At 41.9% G+C, this 24,960-nt stretch overlaps 1 protein-coding gene and 1 long non-coding RNA gene across 6 annotated transcripts; one reads left to right on the forward strand and one right to left on the reverse strand.

Moving 5' to 3' along the window:
• Positions 1–2,036: 2,036 nt before the first annotated feature.
• On the reverse strand, positions 2,037–5,327 carry LOC138430971 (uncharacterized). Of its 4 annotated transcripts, none has more exons than XR_011253465.1 (4): positions 5,223–5,327; positions 3,522–3,679; positions 3,214–3,394; positions 2,037–2,372 (listed from the first exon to the last, which is right to left on the reverse strand). It is a non-coding gene; the product is annotated as an uncharacterized lncRNA (long non-coding RNA). The 4 variants fall into 4 exon arrangements; XR_011253466.1 differs by having other exon boundaries at positions 3,522–3,648; positions 5,223–5,282; XR_011253463.1 differs by lacking the exon at positions 5,223–5,327 and adding an exon at positions 4,042–4,386 and having other exon boundaries at positions 3,522–3,648.
• DCTN6 (dynactin subunit 6) lies at positions 3,880–24,960 on the forward strand. 2 transcript variants are annotated; one of them, XM_069573062.1, is made up of 8 exons: positions 4,023–4,122; positions 4,799–4,873; positions 9,023–9,087; positions 18,369–18,474; positions 19,820–19,908; positions 21,210–21,257; positions 22,773–22,915; positions 24,470–24,960. In XM_069573062.1, the coding sequence occupies exons 2-8, from the start codon at positions 4,857–4,859 to the stop codon at positions 24,566–24,568; spliced, it is 567 nt and encodes a 188-aa protein (XP_069429163.1). In that variant the 5' UTR covers positions 4,023–4,122; positions 4,799–4,856; the 3' UTR covers positions 24,569–24,960. The 2 variants fall into 2 exon arrangements, with proteins under 2 accessions (XP_069429162.1, XP_069429163.1); XM_069573061.1 differs by lacking the exon at positions 4,799–4,873 and having other exon boundaries at positions 3,880–4,122.

The raw sequence follows: 24,960 nt of genomic DNA on the forward strand, positions 1-24,960 counted from the left end.
ATATAATATCATCTTAAGGAAAAAAAAATCTTAAAGGCAAGGACCACTGTTAGTGAGATACAGCTCTTCACAGAAGAGAAAGCATGAAAGGAAGCCTCCTGTTAGCTGGGGAACTCTGAGCAAATCACTTTAACTCTCTGAGACTGAAAGCCTTCATCTTAAAAGTAGATACAATAATGCCAGTTATTCAGCAAAATTGTTCTGTTGTCTTCAAGAGAATTGTTATGAAGATTAGATACCGTATATAAAAGCATGGAGGATAAACTGGTTGGTTAGATGTAGTTGAAGGTAAACCAACTGATTAATAAAAATGATGAGCACCATTGGGCTGCCAATTTATGAGAGACCTATGCTAAGCTCTTGGGATAGAACGATGAATATGATATGGCTCCTGCCCTCCAGTAGCTCTGAATTGACTAGGAAGAAGGAAAAGGCAACAAATACTTTCATTAAAGAACTATTGATGCAGTATATCACTGGCATACTGCAGTGAATAAATAAAGAAGCAATCATCTACAGAGATAAGGAATTTTTCAAATGCAAGGGAAATAGAGAAGGGGGAATGCTTAAATTGGCCCTGGAGGATGTTCCCAAACAGATGGGTAGTTTTTTCCAGGCCACAGATGGCACAAAACCCTAGACAAACAGTAGAGCAATTAATGGGAGAAAAGGGCTCCCTAAGCAATGAATAAGCTCACATCATATTAAACATATTAAAATGCAACCACAACCCCCATTGAATATAGTTGCTAGGTTCAGAAGAATTGAGCTGCACTTATTTTAATAGGGAAAAGTTATGCTTTTTGTCATTGAATTAAAAATGTATTAATACCTACTTGTACTTTTCTTCTTGAATTTTGGAATCAGCACATTTTACTTTCAGTTCTCAAACAATTTATAGATTTCTCAAAAAGCTTATAGGCCCTAGACACTGTACCTAATATTGATAAAACGGTCCTTCTTACAAACATGCTCTTGCAATTAATTTTGCATCAACTCAGGCTTCGCTGCCCAGCTCTTTGGTCAAACACTAGTTTAAATATTGCAGCAAAGGTATTTTTAAGGTGATATTAACATTTCAGTCAATAGACTTTGAATAAAACAAATCACCGTCCAAAATGTGTATGGGCCTCATCCAATCAGTTGAAGGTCTGAAGAGCAATGACTGAGGTTCTCCCCCCAGAAAGAAATCCTGACTCAAAGAAACCCTGCTTGAATTTCCCACATCTAGGTTTTGGGTATGAGATTGCAATATCAACTTTTCCCTGAGTTTCCAGCCTGGGGGGTCTACTTCTTACATGATCAAGTAAGCCAATACCTTAAAATAAATGTGTATGTGTGTAGATATTATCTTCTACCACTCCTGTTTCCCTGGCTGTTACTCATGCCATGGAAGTCTTTTAAATTAATTCAGACATTGCTTAAAAGTGAGTAGGTGTTCACCTGCTTGTAGACAACAGGATATTCTAAATTCATCCATATATTTATTCAAGTTTTTTTTTTTTTTTTAAGTATCAACTATGTGTAGGTAAATTGTGGCCAGTGTTGAGTAAAGAGTAGGGCCAAAGTGGGAATTCCCTGGTGGTCCAAGGGTTAGGATTCTGCGCTTCAACTGCAGGGGGCATGGGTTCGATTCCAGGTCAGGGAACTAAGATCCCGCATCAGTTAAAAGGCCTTAGGGGCAGAGCTGGAGCTTCCCTGAAGAAATTCTACCTGTAGACAGTGGCTGCGCTCCATGTATGAGTGTTGCAGTGCGCCTTGCGGATTTCTTACCTGCCTAACCAGCCCCCACGATCACGTTAACCATTCCCTGCAATAAGCCTCTTCTTATATTATCTCCTAATGCTTTTGTTTCTGTGGCTGAACCCTGACTAATACATTGACTTAAACAGTCAGAAGAGGGGTCGGGGTAGAGGGCAGGTGGAAGCGGTTTGGGTTTGAATTCAAACTTGCTTCTTGGAGAATCAAAGTGTGACTATGTTACCGAATGTTGGGGTCCAGGTTCTCGCCACTCAAAAGTCAATGAACAGGCCAGGTTGGTGGAAAGTTTGCTTTATTTCGGATGCTGGCAACAGGGGTGGGGGAGGACAGATGTCTGTCCAAAGGTGGACTCCCCCCTCCACTGACAACCAGGGGGACAAGAGCTTTTATAGACTGAGGGAGGGGGCTACACGCAGAAACAGCACAGTCAGCTCTTACGATCATCTTCAAGTCGGTCACTGGTGGTCTGACCAGCTTCATCTTGATTGTTTTAAATACAGTTAATCTTCAGTTCCAGGGTCAGTTGTTTCCATTTCTCTGAGGCCAGTTCTTGGAACTGTGGCAGCTTGTGACGGCTACTGTCTGGTTATCACGTAGTTAGCGTCTTCCACCTGGTGGGGATTTCAGTGTCTATAAGACAGCTCACAGCATGTGGCTCAGAATATTATCCATAGCCCTTGAGAAGGAACTAAAGCTCCCTGACTATGCTTAATGAGCACATCATCAGGATTTGACTGCTACCCTTTGTTTCCACATTTTCTCATTTCTCTGATTAATAAGTTTTGACAGATTTCAACAGACAAAAGGCAGGCAGAGGACATGGAGGGAAGGCTCATCGGGTCCTGCTCCGTTTCAAAGAAGAGGAAGAGGAACATGAAATTAAAGAAGAGAGAAGCGGGCAGGGGCTGGATGAAGCCCAGAGATAGGTAATGGAAATGAGTTTGGATTTTAAAAGGAAAAAGAAGTAAAAGATAACTAAATTTGATTTTTAAAAGGATGATTTTAGCTACAGAAGAATAGCTTGGACGGAAATGTGATTTTAGAGGTCAAAGGTAGAAGGCGCAGACTACAGAGGGAGATTTAGAGATAGTAAATGATGCAAACTGTAAGAGACGTAGGACCAGCAGAGGTGAAAAGTCGCTCAGTCGTGTCCGACTGTTTGTGACCCCATGACTATACAGTCCATGGAATTCTCCAGGCCAGGATACTGGAGTGGCTAGCCTTTCCGTTCGCTAGGGGATCTTCCCAACCCAGGGATCGAACCCAGGTCTCTCGAATTGCAGGTGGATTCTTTACCAGCTGAGCCACAAGGGAAGCCCAGGACCAGCAGAAGTTGTTGGTCAATTATATACAGACAAGTGAAGACAACCAAGGATGACTTGAGTTTCTGTCTTGAGCAACTGGGTGAATGGTGGCTCCTTTACTGAGAGAGAGATCAAAGGACCAACTTACATTCTTTAGAGACAAGTGCCTGCGAGCTCAGGTACTCCAGATATGTCCAACTCTTTGGGACCCCATCGACTGCAGCTTGAGGGCTTCTCTGTCCATGGAATTTTTCAGGCAAGAGTCCTGGAGTGAGTTACCATTTCCTTCTCCAGGGTTCTCTCCATCCCAGGGATTGAACCGGAGCCTCCTGCAAGAAGGGAATGGTTACCTACTCCAGTATTCTGGCCTGGAGAATTCCATGGACAGAGGAGGCTGGCAGGCTACAGTCCACGGGGTCACAAAGATTCAGACAGGACTGAGCGACTTTCACTCACCCACTCCTGCACTGGCAGGCAGATTCTTTACCACTGTGCCACCAAAGCTTTGTTCTGGACATTTTAGGTTTCAATAAGACCTCGCAGCATCCAGGTCAAGCAGGCATTCGAATAATCAGGTGTGAAGCTTGGCAAGAAGGACAGAATTAGAGATTAACCTGAGAAAGACATCAGGTAGAGGGTACTTAACTTACGGGGTGGGGGTCGGGGGGTGGAGAACCAGCTCACATTGAAAGGGAAAGGGGCCCAGGTTTAGTAGGAGGATCCTTAAGGAACTTAACTGAGAATGAACAGTGGGGCTTAATGAGGTCACAATGACTTGCGTTGGATCTGACTTAATGGCTGTCCACGGATCCTTTTACTGCACTAACAATCAGTTTGCGGCCAAACACCGCCGCCTGGCTGGAGCCGGTTCACGCAGAACTGAAACCTCCAATGCAAGCCGGCCTCGCCCCCGCCCACGGCAGCAGCGCCAAGGCTCCGCCCCTTCCCAGTCCTACCAGGCTCCACAATCACCTACAGAGATCATCGCTGTGCCCAGGCGGTTGTGTCGACCCAGCTAGACAGGAGCTGAAACCATGGCGGAGAAGACTCAAAAGAGGTGGGTCGCTGTCTGAGAACCTATCCTGTCCTCCCCGCAGGGGTGGAATCTGCTCCTGGTCGCCAGTGGTGGGGACTTGGGTGGTGTCTTATCCAGGCGCCCCGCCCAGATAGTTCCTAAGGCCCTCCGCCTTCGCGGAGGGAGGAGGCGACGGGCTGGGGGTAGCGAGGGACGGGGAAGGATGCGGAATGGGGTGGGGGAAGGTCCTGGTTCGTGGTCCCTCTGTGGCCTCGCTGGCCCCCCGCCGCGCGCCCGCGCTGTCTCGGGCGGGCCTGCTGGGGATGCAGGGCATCCCCGTCGCCTGGGACACGGAGGGACCCTCCCCTTTCCCGCGGCACTCGAAACCCCTGTAGCTGTCCTGTGTCCCCCATCACCCGCGGTCCCCCAAACCCTCGCTGTCCGTCGGGGGCGCCCCGTGTATGTGTAAACGGACTCAAAGTGGGGCCCGCGCCTGGGCCAAAGCTAGCTGCTTGGTAAACGCGTGGGGACGGGCCTCGGGGCTGCTGGGCGCTGTCGGTGGAAAGGGACAGCTGGGATGCAAGACAAGCTTCAGTTAAACCGTTTCCCAAAGCAGCAAAGTTGAGCACCCTCTGCTGACTCTTTTAGAAAATGAACACCGACAAGCCTTGTTTTGGGGGCGGCCGTAAATTAACATTTAGGTTTTTCATCCATTTAGGTAGGTAATTGGAGAAGGCAATGGCACCCCACTCCAGTACTCTTGCCTGGAAAATCCCATGGACCGAGGAGCCTGGTAAGCTGCAGTCCATGGGGTCGCTAAGAGTCGGGCACGACTGAGCGACTTCACTTTCGCTTTTCACTTTCATGCATTGGAGAAGGAAATGGCAACCCACTCCAGTGTTCTTGCCTGGAGAATCCCAGGGACAGAGGAGCCTGGTGGGCTGCTGTCTGTGGGGTCGCACAGAGTCGGACACGACTGAAGCGACTTAGCAGCAGCAGCAGCAGGCAGGTAATTGTAATCTTTTGCATAAGCTAAAGAGGAACAGATATGCTAGGAATATTATGCACAGTATATAGGAGTGTGCTGTGGAGATGGGGGTACTGTTGATATTTTATTAGTTAGGACTTCGGCTAAGTCTTACCTCAGCTGCCTGCTCCCAGCTCCGTCCCTTCACTCCTGAGTTTTATTATTCCTGTCTCACAAAGAAATATGCTGACTGACGCACACAACCTGGGCCGTCTTCCTTGGGCATAAAACTGAAGACAGGGCACTTTTGAGTCTCTCCTGTTCTCACTTGCCCAGTATAAGTTAAATATTAGATAATGCTTTTTTCATTAAAAAAAGAAATCATAGCAAGAGGGAGGCTGAGGGAATGGAAAACTAGGATCGGAAATCATGTGTAAAATGAGCTGTTTTATAGGGGTTTATTTATTTGTCCACAGCTTAATAAGATTGCTTTTTTTACACACACAAACCCACCTGAAGCTAAAAGGATTGGAGAAAAAGTGTTTATAAATGGTGATTTATCACCATTTTCAAGGGCAAAATCATTCAGCTGACACAGGAAAACTGTCCGAAGTGACAGGCTGTTTCCAGGAAACTTCCAGCTAACAAAAAGGGATGATTGATGTTCATGTTTTAGAGTGTGGCTGAGCACAAACCTTAGCATGGACTGTTGCTGCTTTACACCTTTAAGCCCCGCCCCTTCACCAGGTAACAGTTGCCCAACTCTTTGTGACTCCATGGACTGTAGCCCGCCAGGCTCCTCTATCTATGAAATTTTTCAGGCAAGAATACTGGAGTGGGTTGCCATGCCATTTTTTGGAGGTGGGGGGGGGGTGTCTTCTCAACCCAGGGTTTGAACCTGCTTCTTTTGCATCTCCTGCGTTGGCAGGCAGATTGTTTACCAGCAAACCATCTGGGAAGCCAGGTAGCAGTTACTGGGCTCCTGCCATAAGCAACCAGCTGTCAGTGAGCGCCATTAGCGGTCCTGCTCAGCCATCCGTGGGTGCTTCAGTGAGCCCCTCCCACAAGCCGCCAGCTGTCAGTGAGAGACAGTTAGTGGTCCTCAGTCAGCAGAGTGGTGGTCTTCAGGCCTCAGGCAGAGAGTTGGATAAGAGGCAGACCCTGGGAACAGTTGGGGGCTGTGTCCTGCAGGGCTTCAGAGCCCTGGCCAAGGCCTCCCACTGGCCAGGCTCAGGTCTTGAGCGGCTGTGAACCTCTCCCCCATCCCTGTGTCTGCAGCATAATGGCAGTGGCGTCCGGATAGGATGCAGTCTGCAGGACCCAGCCCCTGCCGTAAGGGAGGCTTGAGGAGCCTGAGAGTCACTGGGGTCCTGGGCGCCTGTCTCCCTCAGCGATGACGGCTAGGCAGGGTCTGGGGACGGATGGATATCTGATGGATATCTGCCTCCTCTTAGCCAGGACCTGGACTTTGGAGGGTGACAATTGTGCCTTGGGACCTGGGCCTTTCTTGTCAGAACAGAGAATAGCATTTGTTTGGTAGAGATTTACAGAACATCGTTACCTGACCATGAACTAACCTCAAGAACAAAGGATCTGACACCAGGATGTTTGCAACAGCTAACCATGCCCCCACCCCAATTCCTAGAAAAGGGCTTTGCTAAAGGCTTTCAGGGAGTTTGAGGGTTTTAAGGCATAAGCCACCCACCTCCTTGCCTGGCTCTGGAGTAAACCTTTCTCTGCTCCAAACTGATGTTTTAGTATTGTTTGGCCTCACTGTGAGTCACATGGACTTGTGTTTCGATAATATTAGGACAGCGATGTCCTGGGAATGAACTTTGGTTCAAGAAATTTCAAGGCCCTGGGCTTCAATTTCCTCATCTAGAAAATGAGAGGTTTGGAGCATTTTTTGTTTTCTACTCCATGTCACTAAAGTTTTTCCTTCTCCTATTTAATAGAAAGGTTATTCTGTGATTTCATCAGACAAGTGACATGTAGTAACCCAGATGGATCATTTTTAAATTGTATTAATTTGTGCCTAGTAGAGAGTCAGTCAAAATGATGGAGACAGACGTAGCTGTGTCTCCTCTGGACATTTCTTAAAGATAGACTTAAGGATTATAAGTTTCTTATTTTATCAGTGTATTTTTTTAAACTTACTTATTTTTGGCTATTCTGGGTCTTCATTGCTGTGTGGGGACTTTCTCTAGTAGCAATGAATGGGGACTACTCTCTAGCTGCGATGTGCGGGCTTCTCATTGCGGCGGCTTCTCTTGTTGCAGGGCATCGGCTCTAGGCTGGGTGGTTGTGGTGCACAGGCTTAACTGCCCCATGGCATGTGGAACCTTTTAATTTCAGAGATGCTTGCTCCTTGGAAGGAAAACTATGACAAACCTAGACAGCATATTAAAAAGCAGAGATACCACTTTGTCAACAAATATCTGTATAGCCAAGGCTACGGTTTTTTCCAGTAGTCATGTATGGATGTGGGAGTTGGACCATAAGGAAGGCTGAGCACCAAAGAATTGATGTTTTCAAACTGTGGTGCTGGAGAAGACTCTTCAGAGTCCCTTGGACCCCAAGGAGATCAAAAACCAGTCAATCCTAAAGGAACCCTGAATATTCATTGGGGGACTGATGCTGAAGCTGAAGCTCCAGTACTTTGGCCACCTGAGGCAAAGAACTGACTCATTGGCAAAGAGGACAAGAAGAGAAGGGGGCAGCAGAGGATGAGATGGTTGGATAGCGTCAGTGACTCAGTGGATATGTGTTTGAGCAAACTATGGGAGATAGTGAAGGACAGGGAAGCCTGGCATGCTGCAGTCTATGGGGTCAAAGAGTTGGACACAACTTAATGACTGAACAATAACTATATGGAATCTTCCTGGACCAGGATTTGAACCCATGTCCCTTGCATTGGCAGCCAGATTCTTAGCCACTGGACCACCAGGGAAATTCTGATGGATATTCTTTTTACTTAGAGCTTTAAAAATACTTTGTGATAGGAAGATTTGTTATCTTAAATTTATAGAAGAAAAATCCATACATGTCTTTCTTAAGTTTTCCACATCAGTATGAAAGTGGTGACTTTTTTTTAATATTTATTTTTGGTGTTACTCTGCATTTATTATATTAGGGGATATTTGGGTGGATTCTGGAATATGAATGATGGAGAAACATGTTAAAGAGTTTGCTCTGATGACTCTCAGCTGTATTTCTGGTCTAGCGCTCTCTCATAGGCCCAGATCTAGATATACTGGGTCTTCTCCATGGGTACCTCAAACTGACTTCATCTAAAATTTAACCAAATAACTTCCATTTTTCATTTTCTTACTTTTCTGTGTACTGATGTTTTTCAAATCTTCCAACAGATAATGTCAGATGCCTCCTAACTTTTTCCCCAAGTGCTCATCACATAATCTTTCAGTTTTTTTTCTTTTTTCCTAGAAATCTTCCCTTTGAAGTCCTCTGTCTTTGCTCTCTAAGACTGATGCACAGCAATTACCCTAATGTTCCCCTCTGTCCTTGTTTGCTAGAGCGTCTGATTCTAGTCCCTGGTTTTGATTTTTTTGACTTAACAATGTAGCTTGGAGATCATCCCGACGCTTTACACACAGGATTATTCCTTCTTTTTTATGCTGTATATTAGTTCATACTATACCATAATGTATTAACCAGGTCCCTACTAATGAATACCTAGGTTGTTTTGAGCTTTTTGCTATTGAAAAATAATGTTGGTATTAAAAGAGTCCAATGCCTCTTTTTCCTCTCAAGCATTTTAAGAACACATGATAAATGATTTTAGCCTGATGGATGGTGTATCACCTGAGAAGTTTATAATATATTACATCTGACAGTTTACTTTTCATTTTTCCATCAATTTGTTTTAACCTTTCTATCATTGCAGTGCCAGGATAGCTCCTCTAACAATATTTTTAAACCTTACCCGTGACGCATGTCACTTTTTTCTTCCTGCAGTGTGAAGATCGCACCTGGAGCAGTGGTGTGTGTAGAGAGTGAAATCAGAGGTGATGTCACTATAGGTAAGGGAATATCCTATTAGTGTTGTCTCTCAAGAATTGGTGTCATTTAGTTTATTTCAATGCTTTATAGTTCGTTAGGTATTATTTTCTATGTTTGACTCCTAATTTTATTGACAAAGCAATGTATTTCTCTAAGTATTTAATGTTTCTCAAATAATTTAGTGTGATGGAGTCTATGTTTAAACTCCCATCTGATAAACTAACAAGGCAGTATAATAAGGTGATTTATTTGAGAGACATCTGCTGTGTACCTACTATGTGCCTGGCCCTATGCTCACACCTGTGCTTGCACTGTGGACCCAGCAGTGAATATAGCAGAGCTTACATTCTTCTAAGAGTGTAAAGCACAGAGTCTGATGGACTTGGGGTTAGCATCCTTGCTCTTTATCTGCTGGGTCACCTCAGGCATATCACATACCACAGGCCAGGATGTGATGGCTGGAGCACCAGGAGTGTTCTGGGTAAGACAGGAGAGGCATGGAGACGAAAGCGTGCACTCCCAGTGGAGTCTGCTCCCCTTAAGTGGTCTTCCTGAAACTTCCACAGCACTCTTTGCCTTGGGCCTGGTCTCAAGGACACATCTAGCTATGGAGAATGCAGGGAGATGTATTCTGAACTGGACACATTGTAGCCCCCGTATTGGATTCTCTTACATAGGAAAAGGGAAGAATGACATTCAGCGGCAGCAGCTTTTGTTACATGCATAATAAGAGTGCCTTCTTCAAAGCTTTTTAAAGGATTAAATAAGAGAATATTTATGAAAGTCATGGCCCAATACCTGACATGAGGTAAGCACTCAATAAATGTTGGCTAGCTGCACTGTGAAATCAGTGTAGCCTTGCTTTAGAGGTTAAGTCCAGTGTTTAAATGAAATGAAAAATTTAATATGTGGACCATGGGCTTCCCTGGTGGCTCAGTGGTAAAGAATCTGCCTGCAATGCAGGAGATATGGGTTCAACCCCTGGGTGGGGAAGATCCCCTGGAGAAGGAAATGGCAACCCTTTTTTATTCTTGCCTGGGAAATCCAGGAACAGAGGAGCCTGGTGGGCTGCAGTCTGTAGGGTCACAAAAGAGTTGGACACGACTTAGCAACTAAACAACAACTTGCGTATATGAACATGATTGAGTTCCCCCAAATGCACATTTTAGCCACTAGATCTTTTCCATACGTTTTCACTGGACATGGTGCCCCGGTATCTTTATTAACGTGAGCACATGTTTACTAGCCACTGGGTGTTACCAGAGTAGAGCTCTCAGGAAATTTAAGTATACTTTCAGAGAGAAAATGTGCCTTGTTCCCTTACACTAACAGTAACTGCAAAAGAAAAAAAAAATTTCTGTAATTTTAGTAAGTCTAAGCCTCCAGCCACTTCAGGATCATGTCTTATAAAACTAGTTACGGTTGTGCCAGTATTATGGAGCATAATTAGGGCTTTGCCCAGGTTGGATCTAATTAATTATTTTAAATTGACAGAATTTCAAAGTTTAGAAGGCAACTGTGTTTCTTTTCAGTCCTGTATTAACTTTGTTAACTTTTAAACCACTTGCAAACTTTTTATGAGGAGAAATTAGCCACATTTCCTCTGCATTTTTATTCTAGTATTTTTATGGTTTTCATCATGATTGAAGGGATAACACCTAATGTTAATTCGCAGGGTATTCTATAATTAGAAGGAAAGTAAGACTAAAATAATGATATTTCCCTCTCATTTCTACTTCTTCCCTACTTTAAACAATGTGTTCAGTATCTACTGTGAAGTAGATGCATAGATGGTACGGATATCTCTACAGGCATAAGTGTACACACAAGTATACATATTTGAAATAACAGGTCCTGTCCTTGTAGAAGCTTCCCTAGAAGAGCAGTAAAGTCTTTATCCTGTGCCAAGGAGAGCTGGACCGCTGCGCAGGACTGGGGCCTGGGGGTTTCAGGAATCAGCACTCACTTTCCTGTTCTCCCTGTCTTTCATGTCTTGGTGCTCTTCCCTCTTCTTTATCCCTCTTATCCTCCTGCCTTCCTTGAACGTTGAAATTATGTAAAGAAATGTGGTATTTAAATCTGCTTTCCATATAAGCTGATCACCGGCTAATCATGCACCGCTCTGGTGGTTAAAACATAAAATGATTGTTCAACACAGGTTTTCAGTGATGGATTGTAGCATAAGAAATGATAATTTTTTTTTAAAACTAGTGATTATAATCTCATCATTGAATGGATCTAAGTTAATATTTTGTTGGGTTTATTTTTGACCCAGGTTTTTAAAACCAGAAAATGTTCTCACTTTACAGAAACACCTCAATTTTCAAAACTAAGGAAAAGATTCAGAGTGATACAGTTACCAGTGTTCCATGCTCCATATTTCTTATCTCATTTTCATTGTGCCTGTTTCTGATTAATTGTATATATAAATATGGAAATTTTCCAGAACTGATACTTAGATAGTCATTTCTATCACTTTTGTAATTGGTGTAAAATAATCTCTAATTTTTTTGTACTGTTAATTCCTTTTTCTGATGTAATATCTCAGATTAAAAAAAGCTCTTGGTAGATAATACAGTTAAAGCAGAGAGCAGAGATAAGTTACGTGATTAAAACTCACTCTCCCTACCGTGTTTTCTTTTTCCTTCTTTTTTTGGGGGGAGGGGTGTGGAATTTTCTTAGGGAAACTTTTATTTTTTTATTTATTAAAAAATTTTACTGATGTACAGTTGATTTATAGTGTGTGTTGTTAGTTTCTGCTGTACAGCAAAGTGAATCAGTCACACATGTACATATACCCACCGTTTTTTAAAGTCTTCTCTCATATAGGTCATTACAGAGTACTGAGTAGTTTTCCTGAGCTATACAGTAGGTCCTTACTAGTTATCTATTTTATATATGGTTGTGTGTATATGTCAGTCCTAATCTCCCAATGTATCCCTCCCTCTCTTCCTCCCTGGTGACCCTGTTTGTTTTCTATATCTGTGACTCCATTTCTGTTTCATAAATAGGTTCATTTTTTTAGATTCCACGTATCACATTATGTGATATTTGTCTCTCTCTGACTTCCTTCACATAGTACGATCATCTCTGGGTCCATCCCTGTTGCTGCAGATGGCGTTATTTCATTCGTTATGATGGCTGAGTAATATTCCATTGCGTATATGTATCCCATCCTCTTTATCCATTCCTTTGTCGATGGGCTATTGTTTTTCAGCTTATGGCTGGTTTTGTTTTTGCTTAATTTATCAGAATAACTAATGTAAGTCTTCTCCTGTTACAGTATAGATATGGAGATGTCACGATGTTTTACATAACTTTCCATCCCCTCATCAGATTTGCCTTGCTATGTTTCAGTTAGTAGAACATTAAAGTTTTCTGTTTTCCTAGAAAATCAAGTATTTGGTGTATCAAAGAAACTAGTCTGAAGCTTTGAAGTGTAGTCCTTAACCAGAAACCCTATGTCTGTGGCGCTGACAGAACCTGATCCCTTTCATTAGAGTCTGTTAGGAAACAAACCTTGGGAAAAATAACAGTTCTCCTGTTAATTATAATTTGGGTAAATAAGCTTTCATCTTATACTATCAAGCCTGCTTTTTCTTTTTTAAGTCTGCTTTTAATTAGACTGCCTTGATGCATGGGTTTTGCATTATTTTCTGAAAATTGTCTTAAAAGCTGGAACCCATCTTAGAAAGGTCTGTCTGTGTACAGTCCTGCAGTCCTGTTACCGCTTGGAAGCAGACTCCTGGGGTTAGGGCAACACTTGGGGACTCCTGGTGTGAAGGCAGAGCGCCTACAGTGACACAGCTTTGTGATGGAAGCACTTTGTCCCACGTTGTTGTTCTTTCCATTAGAGTTTTTAATACAGATCAAAAGCTTCCCTTTATTGTGGAAATTTTTTAAAATTGAGATCACATTGGTTTATAATATTATGTAAGTTTCGTATGTACAACATTATATGGAAATCTTTTTTAATAAGGCAAAACAGTGGCTTTGACTTGAGAAATGCATCGAATATAAAACAGTTATTAAAAGTACTTCATCTTATAGGTTAAAGGAATTGTTTTCATTTTCAAGAGACCTTGTGGCTTTTGGAACTATTTATTGACATATGAAAATGTCCACAAAGATTGCTTTCTGTGGCAAAGATAGACAGGAAAAATACCCTTTACTAACTGAAGGGAATGGAAATATGATGCAAGGAATGTCTTTCTGGCTAGGTTGCGTCAAGCCCAGCCAACCATTTAGAAAAATAATTCATCAGCCAGTAAGGCAGCTCCAACCCTAGACACATTTATCCAAACAAGGAGATAAGCCAAATAGGGTTTCAGCACATTTGGTAAGAAAATACACAAACTACCCTGCCAGAAAGAGCTCCAAGAAAGTTCACGACAGCCTTTTAACAAAAACTTTCCATGGTGACAGATTTTTATTTTTAAAGCATTTTAACCCCAAGACCCTTCAACTTGGTTTGAATTCAGACCCATCCTAGGTGAAAGTGCCACTTGCACGCAGAACAGTGTGGAGCAGACTGTGCTCACATTTCAGCGTGCTGTTGCTGCCCGCGTCTTGCACTAGCGCTGGGCTATCAGGCTTTCTGGGACCAGCCTCCAGCACTGTGCAGAGACAAAGCACCTGGTCAGACATTTCCTTTAAGAAGTTCACCAAACTTAAGTCTTAGCAGTCACGTATACTACAGTTCATGTTTAAAAACTCACCTCTCTAGTCTCTGCCCCAAAAAGCCCTTCAAGAGCTTAAGGGGAGGTATTTAGTTTGTCACCCATGACCTTGCTGTTTCTTCACAACTCAGAGTAGATCACATTGCCAACGTTCGTTGGCTCATGGAGAAAGCAAGGGAGTTCCAGAAAAATATCTACTTCTGCTTCATTGACTATGCTAAAGCCTCGGACCATGTGGATCACAACAAACTGTGGAAAATTCTAAAGAGACAGGAGACCAAATCACCTTATGTGTCTCCTGAGAAACCTGTATGTGGGTCAGGAAGCAACAGCTAGAACCAGACATGGAACAACAGACTGGCTCCACATTGGGAAAGGAGTGCATCAAGGCTGTATATTGTCACCCCGCTTATTTAACTTCTATGCAGAGTACATCATGCAAAATGCCAGGCTGCATAAAGCACAAGCTGGAATCAGGTTTGCTGGGAGAAATATCAGCAACCTCAGAGATGTAGACGATACCACTCTATTGGCAGAAAGTGAGGAGGAGAGAGCCTGTTGTTGGAGAGTGGAAGAGGAGAGTGGAAAAGCTGGCTTGAAACTTAACATTAGAAAAACTAAGATCACGGCATCTGGTCCCATCACTTCATGGTAAATAGAAGGGGAGAAAGTGGAAGCCATGACAGATTTTATTTCTTTGGGCTCCAAAATCAGTGCAGACGGTGACTGCAGCCATGAAATTAAAAGACGCTTGCTCCTTGGAAGAAAAGCTATGATAAACCTAGACAGTGTATTAAGAATCAGAGACATCACTTTGCTGACAAAGGTCCATAGAGTCAAAGCTATGGTTTTTCCAGTAGGCATACAGATGTGAGTTGGACCATAAGGCTGAGTGCTGAAGATTTGATGCTTTTGAACTGTGGTGCTCGAGAAGACTCTTGAGAGTCCCTTGGACAGCAAGGAGATCAAACCTGTCAATCCTAAAGGAAATCAACCCTGAATATTCATTGGAGGACTGATGCTGAGGCTGAAGCTCTAATACTTTGACCACCTGATGAGGAAAGCTGACTTGTTGGAAAAGACGGTGATGCTGGGAAAGATTGAAGGCAAAAGGATAAGGGAGTGGCAGAGGATGTGATGGTTAGATGGCATCACCGACTCAATGGGTATGAGTTTGAGCAAACTCCAGAAGATAGCAAAGGACAGAGGAATGTGGCATCCTGCAGTGCATGGGGTCACTAAGAGTTGGACACGCCTTAGGGACTGAACAACAGTTTCGCCTTTCAAGTCACTTCAGAACTCCAGGACTTGTAGTTTGGCAGTGTGACCACCAGGTGGAGGTGTTGTCTTAAACAGGTCTCATGGAATCTGCTCACTGGTTCCTGTAATGCTTTCTATCCCAGGGAGGAGCCTGAGACTTAGAACCAGTTTTCCAGTTATTTACTAACACTCTTGTTAAGAATGATAAGAAATAATAATAATAAAATACCTGGCTAACACAGCGCCAACATTATTTTTAAAAGGGAAAAAATGAAAATACCAGTTGTTTTCAAACCTGTACTTTAGAGGAGCTTTTAAAGAAGCATAGGTCCCAGTGTAACCTTTGTCTTATCAGCCTTTCTCAAGTAGCTTTTTGCAAGACTGCTTGTTGTCAAAAGCTGCAGCCTGAGGACCAGCAGAATACCTCGTGCCCCTGGGTACGAATCTAGCTGCGGTAGAGGATCTGCTTTCGGTCATTACAGCCAGGACGACCTCTCTCTCCTGTCAGATTTTTAACGCCAGTATGGAACATTTTTATTAATCTGTTTCACTGTCTTACAGTAAGGTGAAGAATTTCTTCCCTGTTTAAAAGGAGGTTTCACCCTGTTACCTGAGTATCAGGGGAATAAAGCAGTCCCTTTTCTTCTGTTTCTCAGACCAGAAAGAGCTGTTTTGTTTACTGTGACAAAGTTCTTAGCTCTTAGTGTCAGTGATGAACCTCCCATTTTGAAGAACTGTGGGCCAGACCCCATGCTCTCCTTTCCAAATATAATCCACACTTCAGCCTGGTGAGATAGGCTATCATAGACTTCATCTTTTTATAGATGAGAAAACGGAGGCATTTGAGAGGCTAAGCACACAGCCTTTAAGTGATAAAGGCCAGAGCCTGGCCTTTCTAGACAAGGGGTGTGGTTGCTGGCTGGGGCTTTAATTATAAAGAACCGAAAATAGAAAGATCATGTCCCTTTATCACAGAATATCTTGACATAAAATGTAAATCTGGTATTGTGCAAAACCACAGCTTTAACATTGCTTCACACAGCTGGAAGGACCTATAAGAAATTTCTCATTTCAGAGGAATCCAGTGCTTGTTTCAGCATTGTTTTAGCACCTTTCCCCAGAAGTGGTAATTCTTCTAAATGCCTGTTATTAAGGGGTTGGTTAAATAAGTCATGGTATATTAATGTGAAATAATATTCAACAATTTATGTGGAAAAAAATCACCATCACTTTTTAGGTGAAAAAGCAAGTTGCAGAATGAGTGCCATCCTTAGATTTTGAAGTTCATATTTTAGTGTGAGATTCAGACTCTTCTCCTTCAAGCTGAGCTTATCTTCTGACTTTCTAGTGAAATAGATTTTACATACAGTCATACTTACAGATTTTAAATATACACTAGTAGTTAAATCTGGAGTAATACTCCAAACTTTTAAGAATAGTTACCTCCAGGGAATGAGATCAGCAGGAGGAGAGAGGATCTTTCACTTTTGACTTTGATTTTGGGGGGGTGATCAGGTATTCCTTTTATGTGTATGTATATGTGTATGTTTATGTGCATGTGTGTATATTTATGTGTGTGTATGTTTATAATTATATGTATGTGTGTGTATGTTTATAATTATATGTATGTGTGTTTATAATTATGTGTGTATGTTTATAATTATGTGTGTTTATGTATATATTTGTAATTATGTGTGTGTTTATATTATGTATATATGTGTTTGTTTATGATTATATGTATGTGTATATTATTAATTATGTGTGTGTGTGTATGTTTATAATTTGTGTGTATATTTTTTAACCAAAGGAAAAAGGCACCCGTGGTCACAGTCATGGCCACCTTGAGAAGTTTCCCAGGGATCTGAGTGACCCCCATCTTCTATTCTGAAATCTCCTATCCTAAGCAGGAGCATTTGCCAGGAAAGTTTTACTTTAGGGAGCCAGAAGTGACACGAATAACAAAGCCACCCTCTGTGTGTCCCCTGACCCCTCACCCCATGTTGGGCCCCACCCTCTGTATCAGTCCCCAGCTCTTCATTGTTAGGGAAAAAAATAAGCTGTCCTGAGATTCTTTCCAATTCTCTGGGCACCAGGAACACCTCCTTATTTATTTTAATACATTTTTGAGTGAGCCTGTTAAGTCTTCCTGATTTTCAAGACAAAGCTCCAGAGGGCAAAAATAGCACCCATTCCTTTTTGTTTCCCTGTAACATGCAGCCCTGCGTCTTGCATGTCACCAGCAGATGGTGATTGTTGAGTAAATTGAGTTGATTAGTCCGGCTGACTGAAGCAGTTGAGCGCTGAGTTTGACGGGCAGCGTCGTCTTCCTGCCTCCCTCCCTACCTTGTGTCACTGCTTCTGCCCACTCCTGCTGTTGGAGTCAGCTGCGTCCTGTGCAAAGCAAAAACTTCCTGTCCCGTTGTCTACAGATAAGGATGGCCTTGATCTGGGTTGGTGGGGCAGGTTGGGAGGGAGTGCCTGCAGTGAGGTGATGTTTTCTCATCAGTGGCTTCACTGTCAGCCAAATGCTAGGCCTTTGGGTCAATCGAGTGGAGGAAGGGAATGGTACAGTCTGGAACCGACGGCCTTGTTTAGGCGGTGCAGGGCCTCCTCCACCCCGTGGTGAAGGGATGCGATGAGGGGCCTTCCTGCCCCTCAGTGTGAGGCTGGAGTCACTGCCTCAGCTCTCCCACTGCCAGAGTCCAGTAACCACACTTGGCTCCTTCCTCTGCCTCCCTTATCCTTTTCAACTGGTTAAAATCATATCCTCGACCAGACATCAAGGGCTCTGCCTTCTTCCACTGAGTAGGCTTATAATAAGGATAGTAACAGAGTAACAAAGGTCAGGTGAGTCTCCATGCTTTCTAACTCTCATTCCACCCGTATTTCATCATGTTCCCTCAATAAAAGGACTAATCCTGTAATACACCAGCATGAGAAAGTGTTATGTGGTTCCAGCATAAGCAAGTACCAGTGTTGTAAGCAATGAGAGCCTCACCTTTAGGAGGGAAGAGAAGAAAAGGAATTAATTTTTATTGCCAACTCTGTGCCAAAAAATCATTGCCTACAAACACTGTTTCATCTAATTCTTACAACAACCCTGAAGGACTGGTATTACCACCACCCCCATTTCACCACTGAGATTACAGAGACTTCACAACAGAGGGTGAGCCCGACTGTCCAGCTCCAAAGCCCTGTGCTGTCTTCCCTCTGCTGGGCTGGAGATTTGGCCCAAATTACAGTGATAACCTTTGTAATGTGCCCCGTGGGGTACCTGGTACCTGCTTTAGGAAACGTTCCTCCCAAGAGCCTCCTTGCAAGCTCGGCCTCCACAAGTAATTTCTTTTCCATCTGTTTAACAGGACCCAGGACAGTGATCCACCCTAAAGCACGAATCATTGCAGAAGCCGGTCCAATAGTGATCGGCGAAGGCAACCTAATAGAGGAACAGGCGCTCATCATAAATGCGTGAGTAGCACCCTTACACCTGCTCTGAGCGAGCTGCCGCAGAGAGAGTCTCCGTTCGTGTCAGCCATCTCTAGGGACCTTTTACAGCTGACATCCGGAAGGCCCACTGTCTGAGAACCAGGAAGACACTAAGGATCTTTTTCAACACACGTAGTTAGTAAGTGAGGATGCTACAGACCAGAGGGGTAGAGAGTATCCAGGGTGAAGCAGCTCATAGGTGGATGACTAGAATCTCTGACTCTGGGTCCCTTCCATGTGCCAGCCTCTTCTGTCCCTTAAGGAGGCATCTCCTGAGGACACCCCCAGTGGCCCTGTGCTGTGCTCCCAGCCTCGAATTGTCTTCTGACGGGATGGCTTGATTCTGACTGCATTATTACTCATACCAGAACATGTGAACTTCAGTCTGATGTATATTTTTGTGTGCCTTATGGGGATAACACTCAGAATTATATTTGAAAAACTGGAGGTCCTAGAGGCAATTTTTCAACTTTAAAGATTAAAAAAAATTATAAGCTATTAGAACATGTATGCTCTTAGTGAACTAAACTGTAATACCTATGACATTTTTACAAGCATCTGTAAAGCTAGATAAAATTTTGGCAGGAAATTCAAGCTTATACCTAATTTATAGCAACAGTGTATGGAATTTGTAGTAAAGACCTTGGGAAAATATTTAACTGTGATAAAGAGATTGATTTGTCTTAATGCTTACTTAGGCTTTGGAAGTTTCTTACTATATTAAGCAGTTTCTTTTTAAAATGCATTTTGGCACCTTTACTGTAAGTCAGTTAACAACAGCTATATTCTGCAGTAACTCAGCTGTCAGAGATAAAGCACCATTTTTAAATGGCTTCCTTCTCTTAGACTGCAAACATTTTTTTTGTTACAAATGTTTCAGCTAACCACGTAACAGCATAAAATGATTATTTTACATGAAAATCTGTTTACATTTCACAATCTTGAATGGTTATTAGGAATGGAAAATTTTCAAGTTAGGCATGATTTTGATTCCAATTTAACAAGCTGGAAGTCCCAGCCAGCTTCTTTTCTGCCTTGTCCTGGGAAAGGTCCCCTGGGCTTTGAGTTTAAAAAATAAACAAAGGGAGACTGACTTTCTATACACACCTGTGATTTCTTTACATTTCAGTAGTTCTGTTTCAATTCAGAATCAAGTCTTCTCCAGCATAGAGGATAAATAATTCACTTTGATTAAGAAATTATTTCACGTCATTACATATATCAAGCTTGATAGAGGTACAGTTGAGAGAATGAACCCAAATTCTGTAACAGGAGAATTGCTTATTGCATTATTGACTTTTTGATAATTTCTCTCTTCTTTTTATAGTCACCCTGATAATATCACTCCTGATGCTGAAGATCCAGAACCCAAACCTATGATCATTGGCACCAATAATGTGTTTGAAGTTGGCTGTTGTATCCTTTGCAGTAATTTAAGAGAAATCATTCCCTACTGTCTTTCAGTACCCAATCTCCTCTGTAGAAATTGTCATAACTTATCTATCAAATACTTTATATGTATGTATGTGTATATACACACACACACATACTTTATATATAATAGATCATTTAATTATATATGTGACATATTATGTATATATATAAATAAATGTATGAATTATATTTTTAGGACTAGGCCATCTATCTCTTGAAAAGACTTATTTGTAGTATATCAAAACAAATTCTCCCCTCTCTTTGACTGAGTACCTTCAGAGAGTGAAGGAAGCCCGCTGTTTTCAGTGTGCACACGTGCTCACGCACTGCCTGTAGGAGCCGTCTGCTCGTGTTACCCGTCTTGTCAGCAGGTGGTGGCTGAGTGGCAGTGGACGTGGAGCAGAGTAATCTTGGCTTCACTCCTGATTTAAGAACCACAGCTCTGCCCATTTGTGATTTCTGTATAGTTTTAAAAGGTTGACAGTGTGTTCCTGTCTGATACAAGGAAATGGTGGATGGGCTGGAACTATTTCATTCTTTGATGTTTTTCTCCTGATTCTTTTGATGTTTACCAGTGCCTTTGCTGATTTCATGCTCTAAAAAGAGTAAAATCTTTTCATAATGTGAGTAAAATCTTTTCATAGTGTGAATAAAACATTACTTTATAAGAGAAACTATTAATACTTCAAGGAAAAAGCTAAAGGTTTAACAATAGCAAAATATTTAAGTGAATTAAGTGTCAGGTATAAGGTAGACCATTAGAACCATTAAGGAGTCACTTAAAATTATGTTTTTAAAGATTCTGATGGTATGGAATAAGGCATGCAAAGGTAGGTGAACTGAATAAAGTAAGCTACAAAAGGTTATAGAGTTTTATTTTATACAGTTTGATATCCAGTTATATACAGGGAATGATATAGCTACATAAAGATAATGTCAAGCTGTTAACAGTGCTACCCTTACGTGATTGGGTGTTAGACAGTTTTAATTTTCTTAAACAATTATGAAAATATGTTTCTTAAAACAATTATGAAAATACTCATAAAATTGGGGTATAAGGTGCTCATTTCTTTAAAAATACAGAAGGTGTTTATTTGTACTTCGAGATATTTCTGTTTAAAGAATTAAACTTTACTTGCCTACTGCCCTGGGCAGGGAGTTCTGGTCAGCCCGGCCTGCGGGGCCCTCTCAGACCTCTGTCCGCCCCGCTGCAGGACAAGGAGAGTGAATCAGAAAGAAAAAGATGAACATGTTCACAATGTGTACTTAACTCTGGCTTACAGATTGCCAAGCCATGAAAATAGGCGATAATAATGTTATCGAGTCAAAAGGTAAGCTACATTTGAAACTATCGTGAGAAGTGATCACCTCCTTTCTGTCTGTGGTGTTCTGGAGAACAGCCTAAGTGCAAACCTCGACGAAGCCATGTGCTTGGAAGGACTGCAGGCATGGTTGGAAGCGGGCTAGCATAGCCAAGAGACGAATTCTTCGCCTTTAAGGAACCTAATCTAATCATCCACTAAATTAAATTCTAGCTGTGTATGTTTAAATCAGGATTGAGTTAAACTTTCAGGTGAAAGATTTGAAAAAGATTTCTACTAAAAACTAGTGTCAATGGTAATTTAGTTGATTCATGTTGTTGAATTAAAGGAAAAAACCCCAGTTTCTCTACTAGTTTACTTTCTTTAATTTCAGGACTGCTTTCCCCTAGCCCATTAGAAACAAATGTAAGCTACTTTTCATAGGAGGGGCTAGGCAAGGGGTCTCCTGAGTTGCCACCACTGCTGGGAAGTGACTCCAAGAGCTTGTCCGGAAAGAGCCGGAATGATAAGACTTGTCTATTTTTCTAAATAATGTTATCTATTTAAGAGGACAAATACAGTCATTTCATTCATTTTTAAAATTTTTATTTATTTTTGACTGTGCTGGGTCTTTGTTGCTTCAAGGGCTTCTCATTGCAGTGACTTCTCTTGTTGGGGCACAGGCTCTAGGGCGCGTGGGCTCAGCAGTTGCAGCCCCTGGGCTCTTGTTGTGGAGCGAGGGCTTAGCTGTTTTGCAGTGTGTGGGATCTTCCCAGATTAGGGACAGAACTCATGTCTCCTGTATTGGCAGGTAGATTCTTTACCACTGAGCCACCAGGGAAGCCCAAGACCTCTTTATTTTTTTTTAATTAATTCATTTTAATTAGAGGATAATTACTTTACAACATTGTGGTGCTTTTTGCCATACATCGCCATGAATCAGCCATGGGTGCCCATGTGTCCCCCCACTCTGAACCCCCCACCCACCTCTCTCCCTACCGGCTTTGAGTGCCCTGCTTCATACAATGAACTTGCACTGGCCAAGACCTCTTTAGAATAGTGCCTTTCTTTTCTTAGTCTTGGATGGCATGAAATAAGAGCTTTCTAAAACTAATTAGACTTTTTGTTAACCTACTTAATAGTTTTTATTTAATTTGGATTACCAGTTATGATGATGATGATGAGTATCACTGTCATTTTCTATTTATTCTGTACTTACCGTGTGTCAGACCTGTGCTTGACACTCGACATTTATTATCTCATTTATTCCTTATAGCACATTGTGAAGTAGGATGGGCTCTATTTGAGAGATAAACTCGCTGAGAGTGTTTACAGGTCACACAGATCATAGCAGAGCTCTGTTTTGGATCCACTTAATACTAGCCTGGTTCACGCCTCTCTGCTGTACAGACTCTGGACTGAAGCACGTTTACTGTGTTTCTTAGGGAAGGACAGTTTGTATTTTTATGCTTGCATCGTCTTAGGAAGGAAACAGTGTTCTAGTCGCTGTCTTATGTAGTCGTTCTCTGTGTGTCTTTCCTGCAGCGTATGTAGGCAGGAACGTAATACTGACAAGTGGTTGTATCATCGGGGCTTGTTGCAACCTGAACACATTTGAAGTCATCCCTGAGAACACAGTGATCTATGGCGGAGACTGCCTTCGTCGGGTGCAGACTGAACGGCCTCAGGTACTAGAACCTCTCTAGTCGGTAGCGTCCTTTCTAGGGCTGCTAATTTTCCCAAAATAGCACGTAAATGTTTTAATGGGGCAGCGAGTCTGTTATTTTAAAAGCAAGTGATTAAAATAAAGCATCAGAGGAACATTCCTAAAACTACAGTTTGTTTGTTGACTCAACAGATATTTGAGTCCTTAAGTTAATATCAGAGATACGTCCAAAGATGACAGTGACACGTTGGCTGTGGGGAGAGAACATCCAGGGATGTTTCTCCTAGTCTTACATATTTTCACTGAAGGTGCATCTCCAAGCCTTACGAACTGTACTCATTTGCTCCTAAAATACCAGCCTTCCAGGGTAAGAAATGAACCTGCCAAATTACTATACACCCAACTTGGGGCCACCGATCACTTTACTGACATAATTGGCCTGAAAATAAATGCAGCTTGTGAATATGCAAGTATATTTAGATATTTTCCTGGCTTATGAGAATTGTCCCCTCCTAATAACCAAGAATAATGGCAAGTGTGCATTTTGAGTTTCATGTTAGAGTAGGAGATAAATATTGATAGAGCATTTGGGGCTTCCTTTGGATAGAAGGCATTCTGATTGACGTTTTAACCTTACTGCTTGGCACACTCAGTATATTTCCTTAGTTATGCAGCCTCCTTCCCCTCTCCCAAAGAAAATGTTTGCAAGACATTTAGCACTTTTGATTCTTAGCCATATTTTATCAGAAATTAAAATGCCAGTTCTTTCTGGGTTATTCTAATTCTGTCATCTTTGGCTTTTATTATTATAAGCAAGTATTACTATTCTTTGGACCAAAAAAGAAATACGAACAAATCTAGTATTTTTTCACTATCTTTCTGCATAACAGCAAAATGATTGAAGAGGGAGAGATGAAGCTGGAGTTGGGTTAAGGGAGATTAGAATTAAGTGAGCAAGAATATCTGAAGTTTAATACGTAATGGTATGTATGCAACACTGTTTTCCATGTTTTACCAATTATAAGGATCACATAGAGGTCCTTATTAGAAATGATCCCCAGACATTTTGAAACAAAGTGGTCAGGGCAAAGTACCCCAGGTGAATTTTACAGTGAGGCCAAGTGTGAGCAAGGCTGTGATCTGAAGAGTGAAGATCAGATGCGTATCATACCTGTGTGCTCTGTCATGCACAAAGCAGTGTACTCATACTGTCTACTATAATTGAAACTCACTTCTTAGAGGCCAAGGTGAAATCTACAAAAAGCAAGGTTGAAAACTGATAAACATGCATTTTTATATGCAGAAGTTTTTGGCTTTTTCTTATTACCAAACTCAATGTATGTTCATTGTAAATTGAAAAAGCAGGGGAGCAAAATTAAGTCAGTGAATGGGATCCAGTGCAGGGGGCACAGATTCAAATCCCTGGTCAGGGAACTAAGATTCGGCATGCCTCAGTCCAAAAAAGAGAGATCAGTGAAAATCACCTGTAATTCCATGACGTAGTGATAATCATTTCTACTTGATGCTCTTAACTTTGCTTTCTGCTAGCCAGGTCTTAATTCTCTTATCTTTTTAGCCCCAGACACTACAGCTGGATTTCCTGATGAAAATCTTGCCAAACTACCATCATCTAAAGAAGACCATGAAAGGAAGCTCAACTCCAGTTAAGAACTAAGAACAATAGATGACATCAAGATAATATTTGCGTTTGACCAATGTCTTTTTTTTTTCTTTGACTGGTGTCTTTTGAAAGAGCCGCATGTTTGTGCATTCGTAACAGTCCACAAAACACCTGTTGACTTTATCTTGTAAAATTGGAGAAGAAAGTAATGGATTTTCATTGTAACTGTCCTCTATAATTTATATAAAATGTATTATTTTTCTGATGTCCTTGTCCTATTCTGATAATTTACAAATTTTTTTGTTTTATGTTGCGTGTTATATAACATGTTGGCCATGAATTTTAGTTATGTAAAAGACTACCCATGATAAGAAAGAACATATTGTTATGTATTTATATTCTAACAAATACTAAACTAAATAAAAATGTTGATGACAGGACTTTAA

This window comes from Ovis canadensis, chromosome 26, assembly GCF_042477335.2.
Source record: "Ovis canadensis isolate MfBH-ARS-UI-01 breed Bighorn chromosome 26, ARS-UI_OviCan_v2, whole genome shotgun sequence".
NCBI classification, from domain to species: domain Eukaryota; kingdom Metazoa; phylum Chordata; class Mammalia; order Artiodactyla; family Bovidae; genus Ovis; species Ovis canadensis.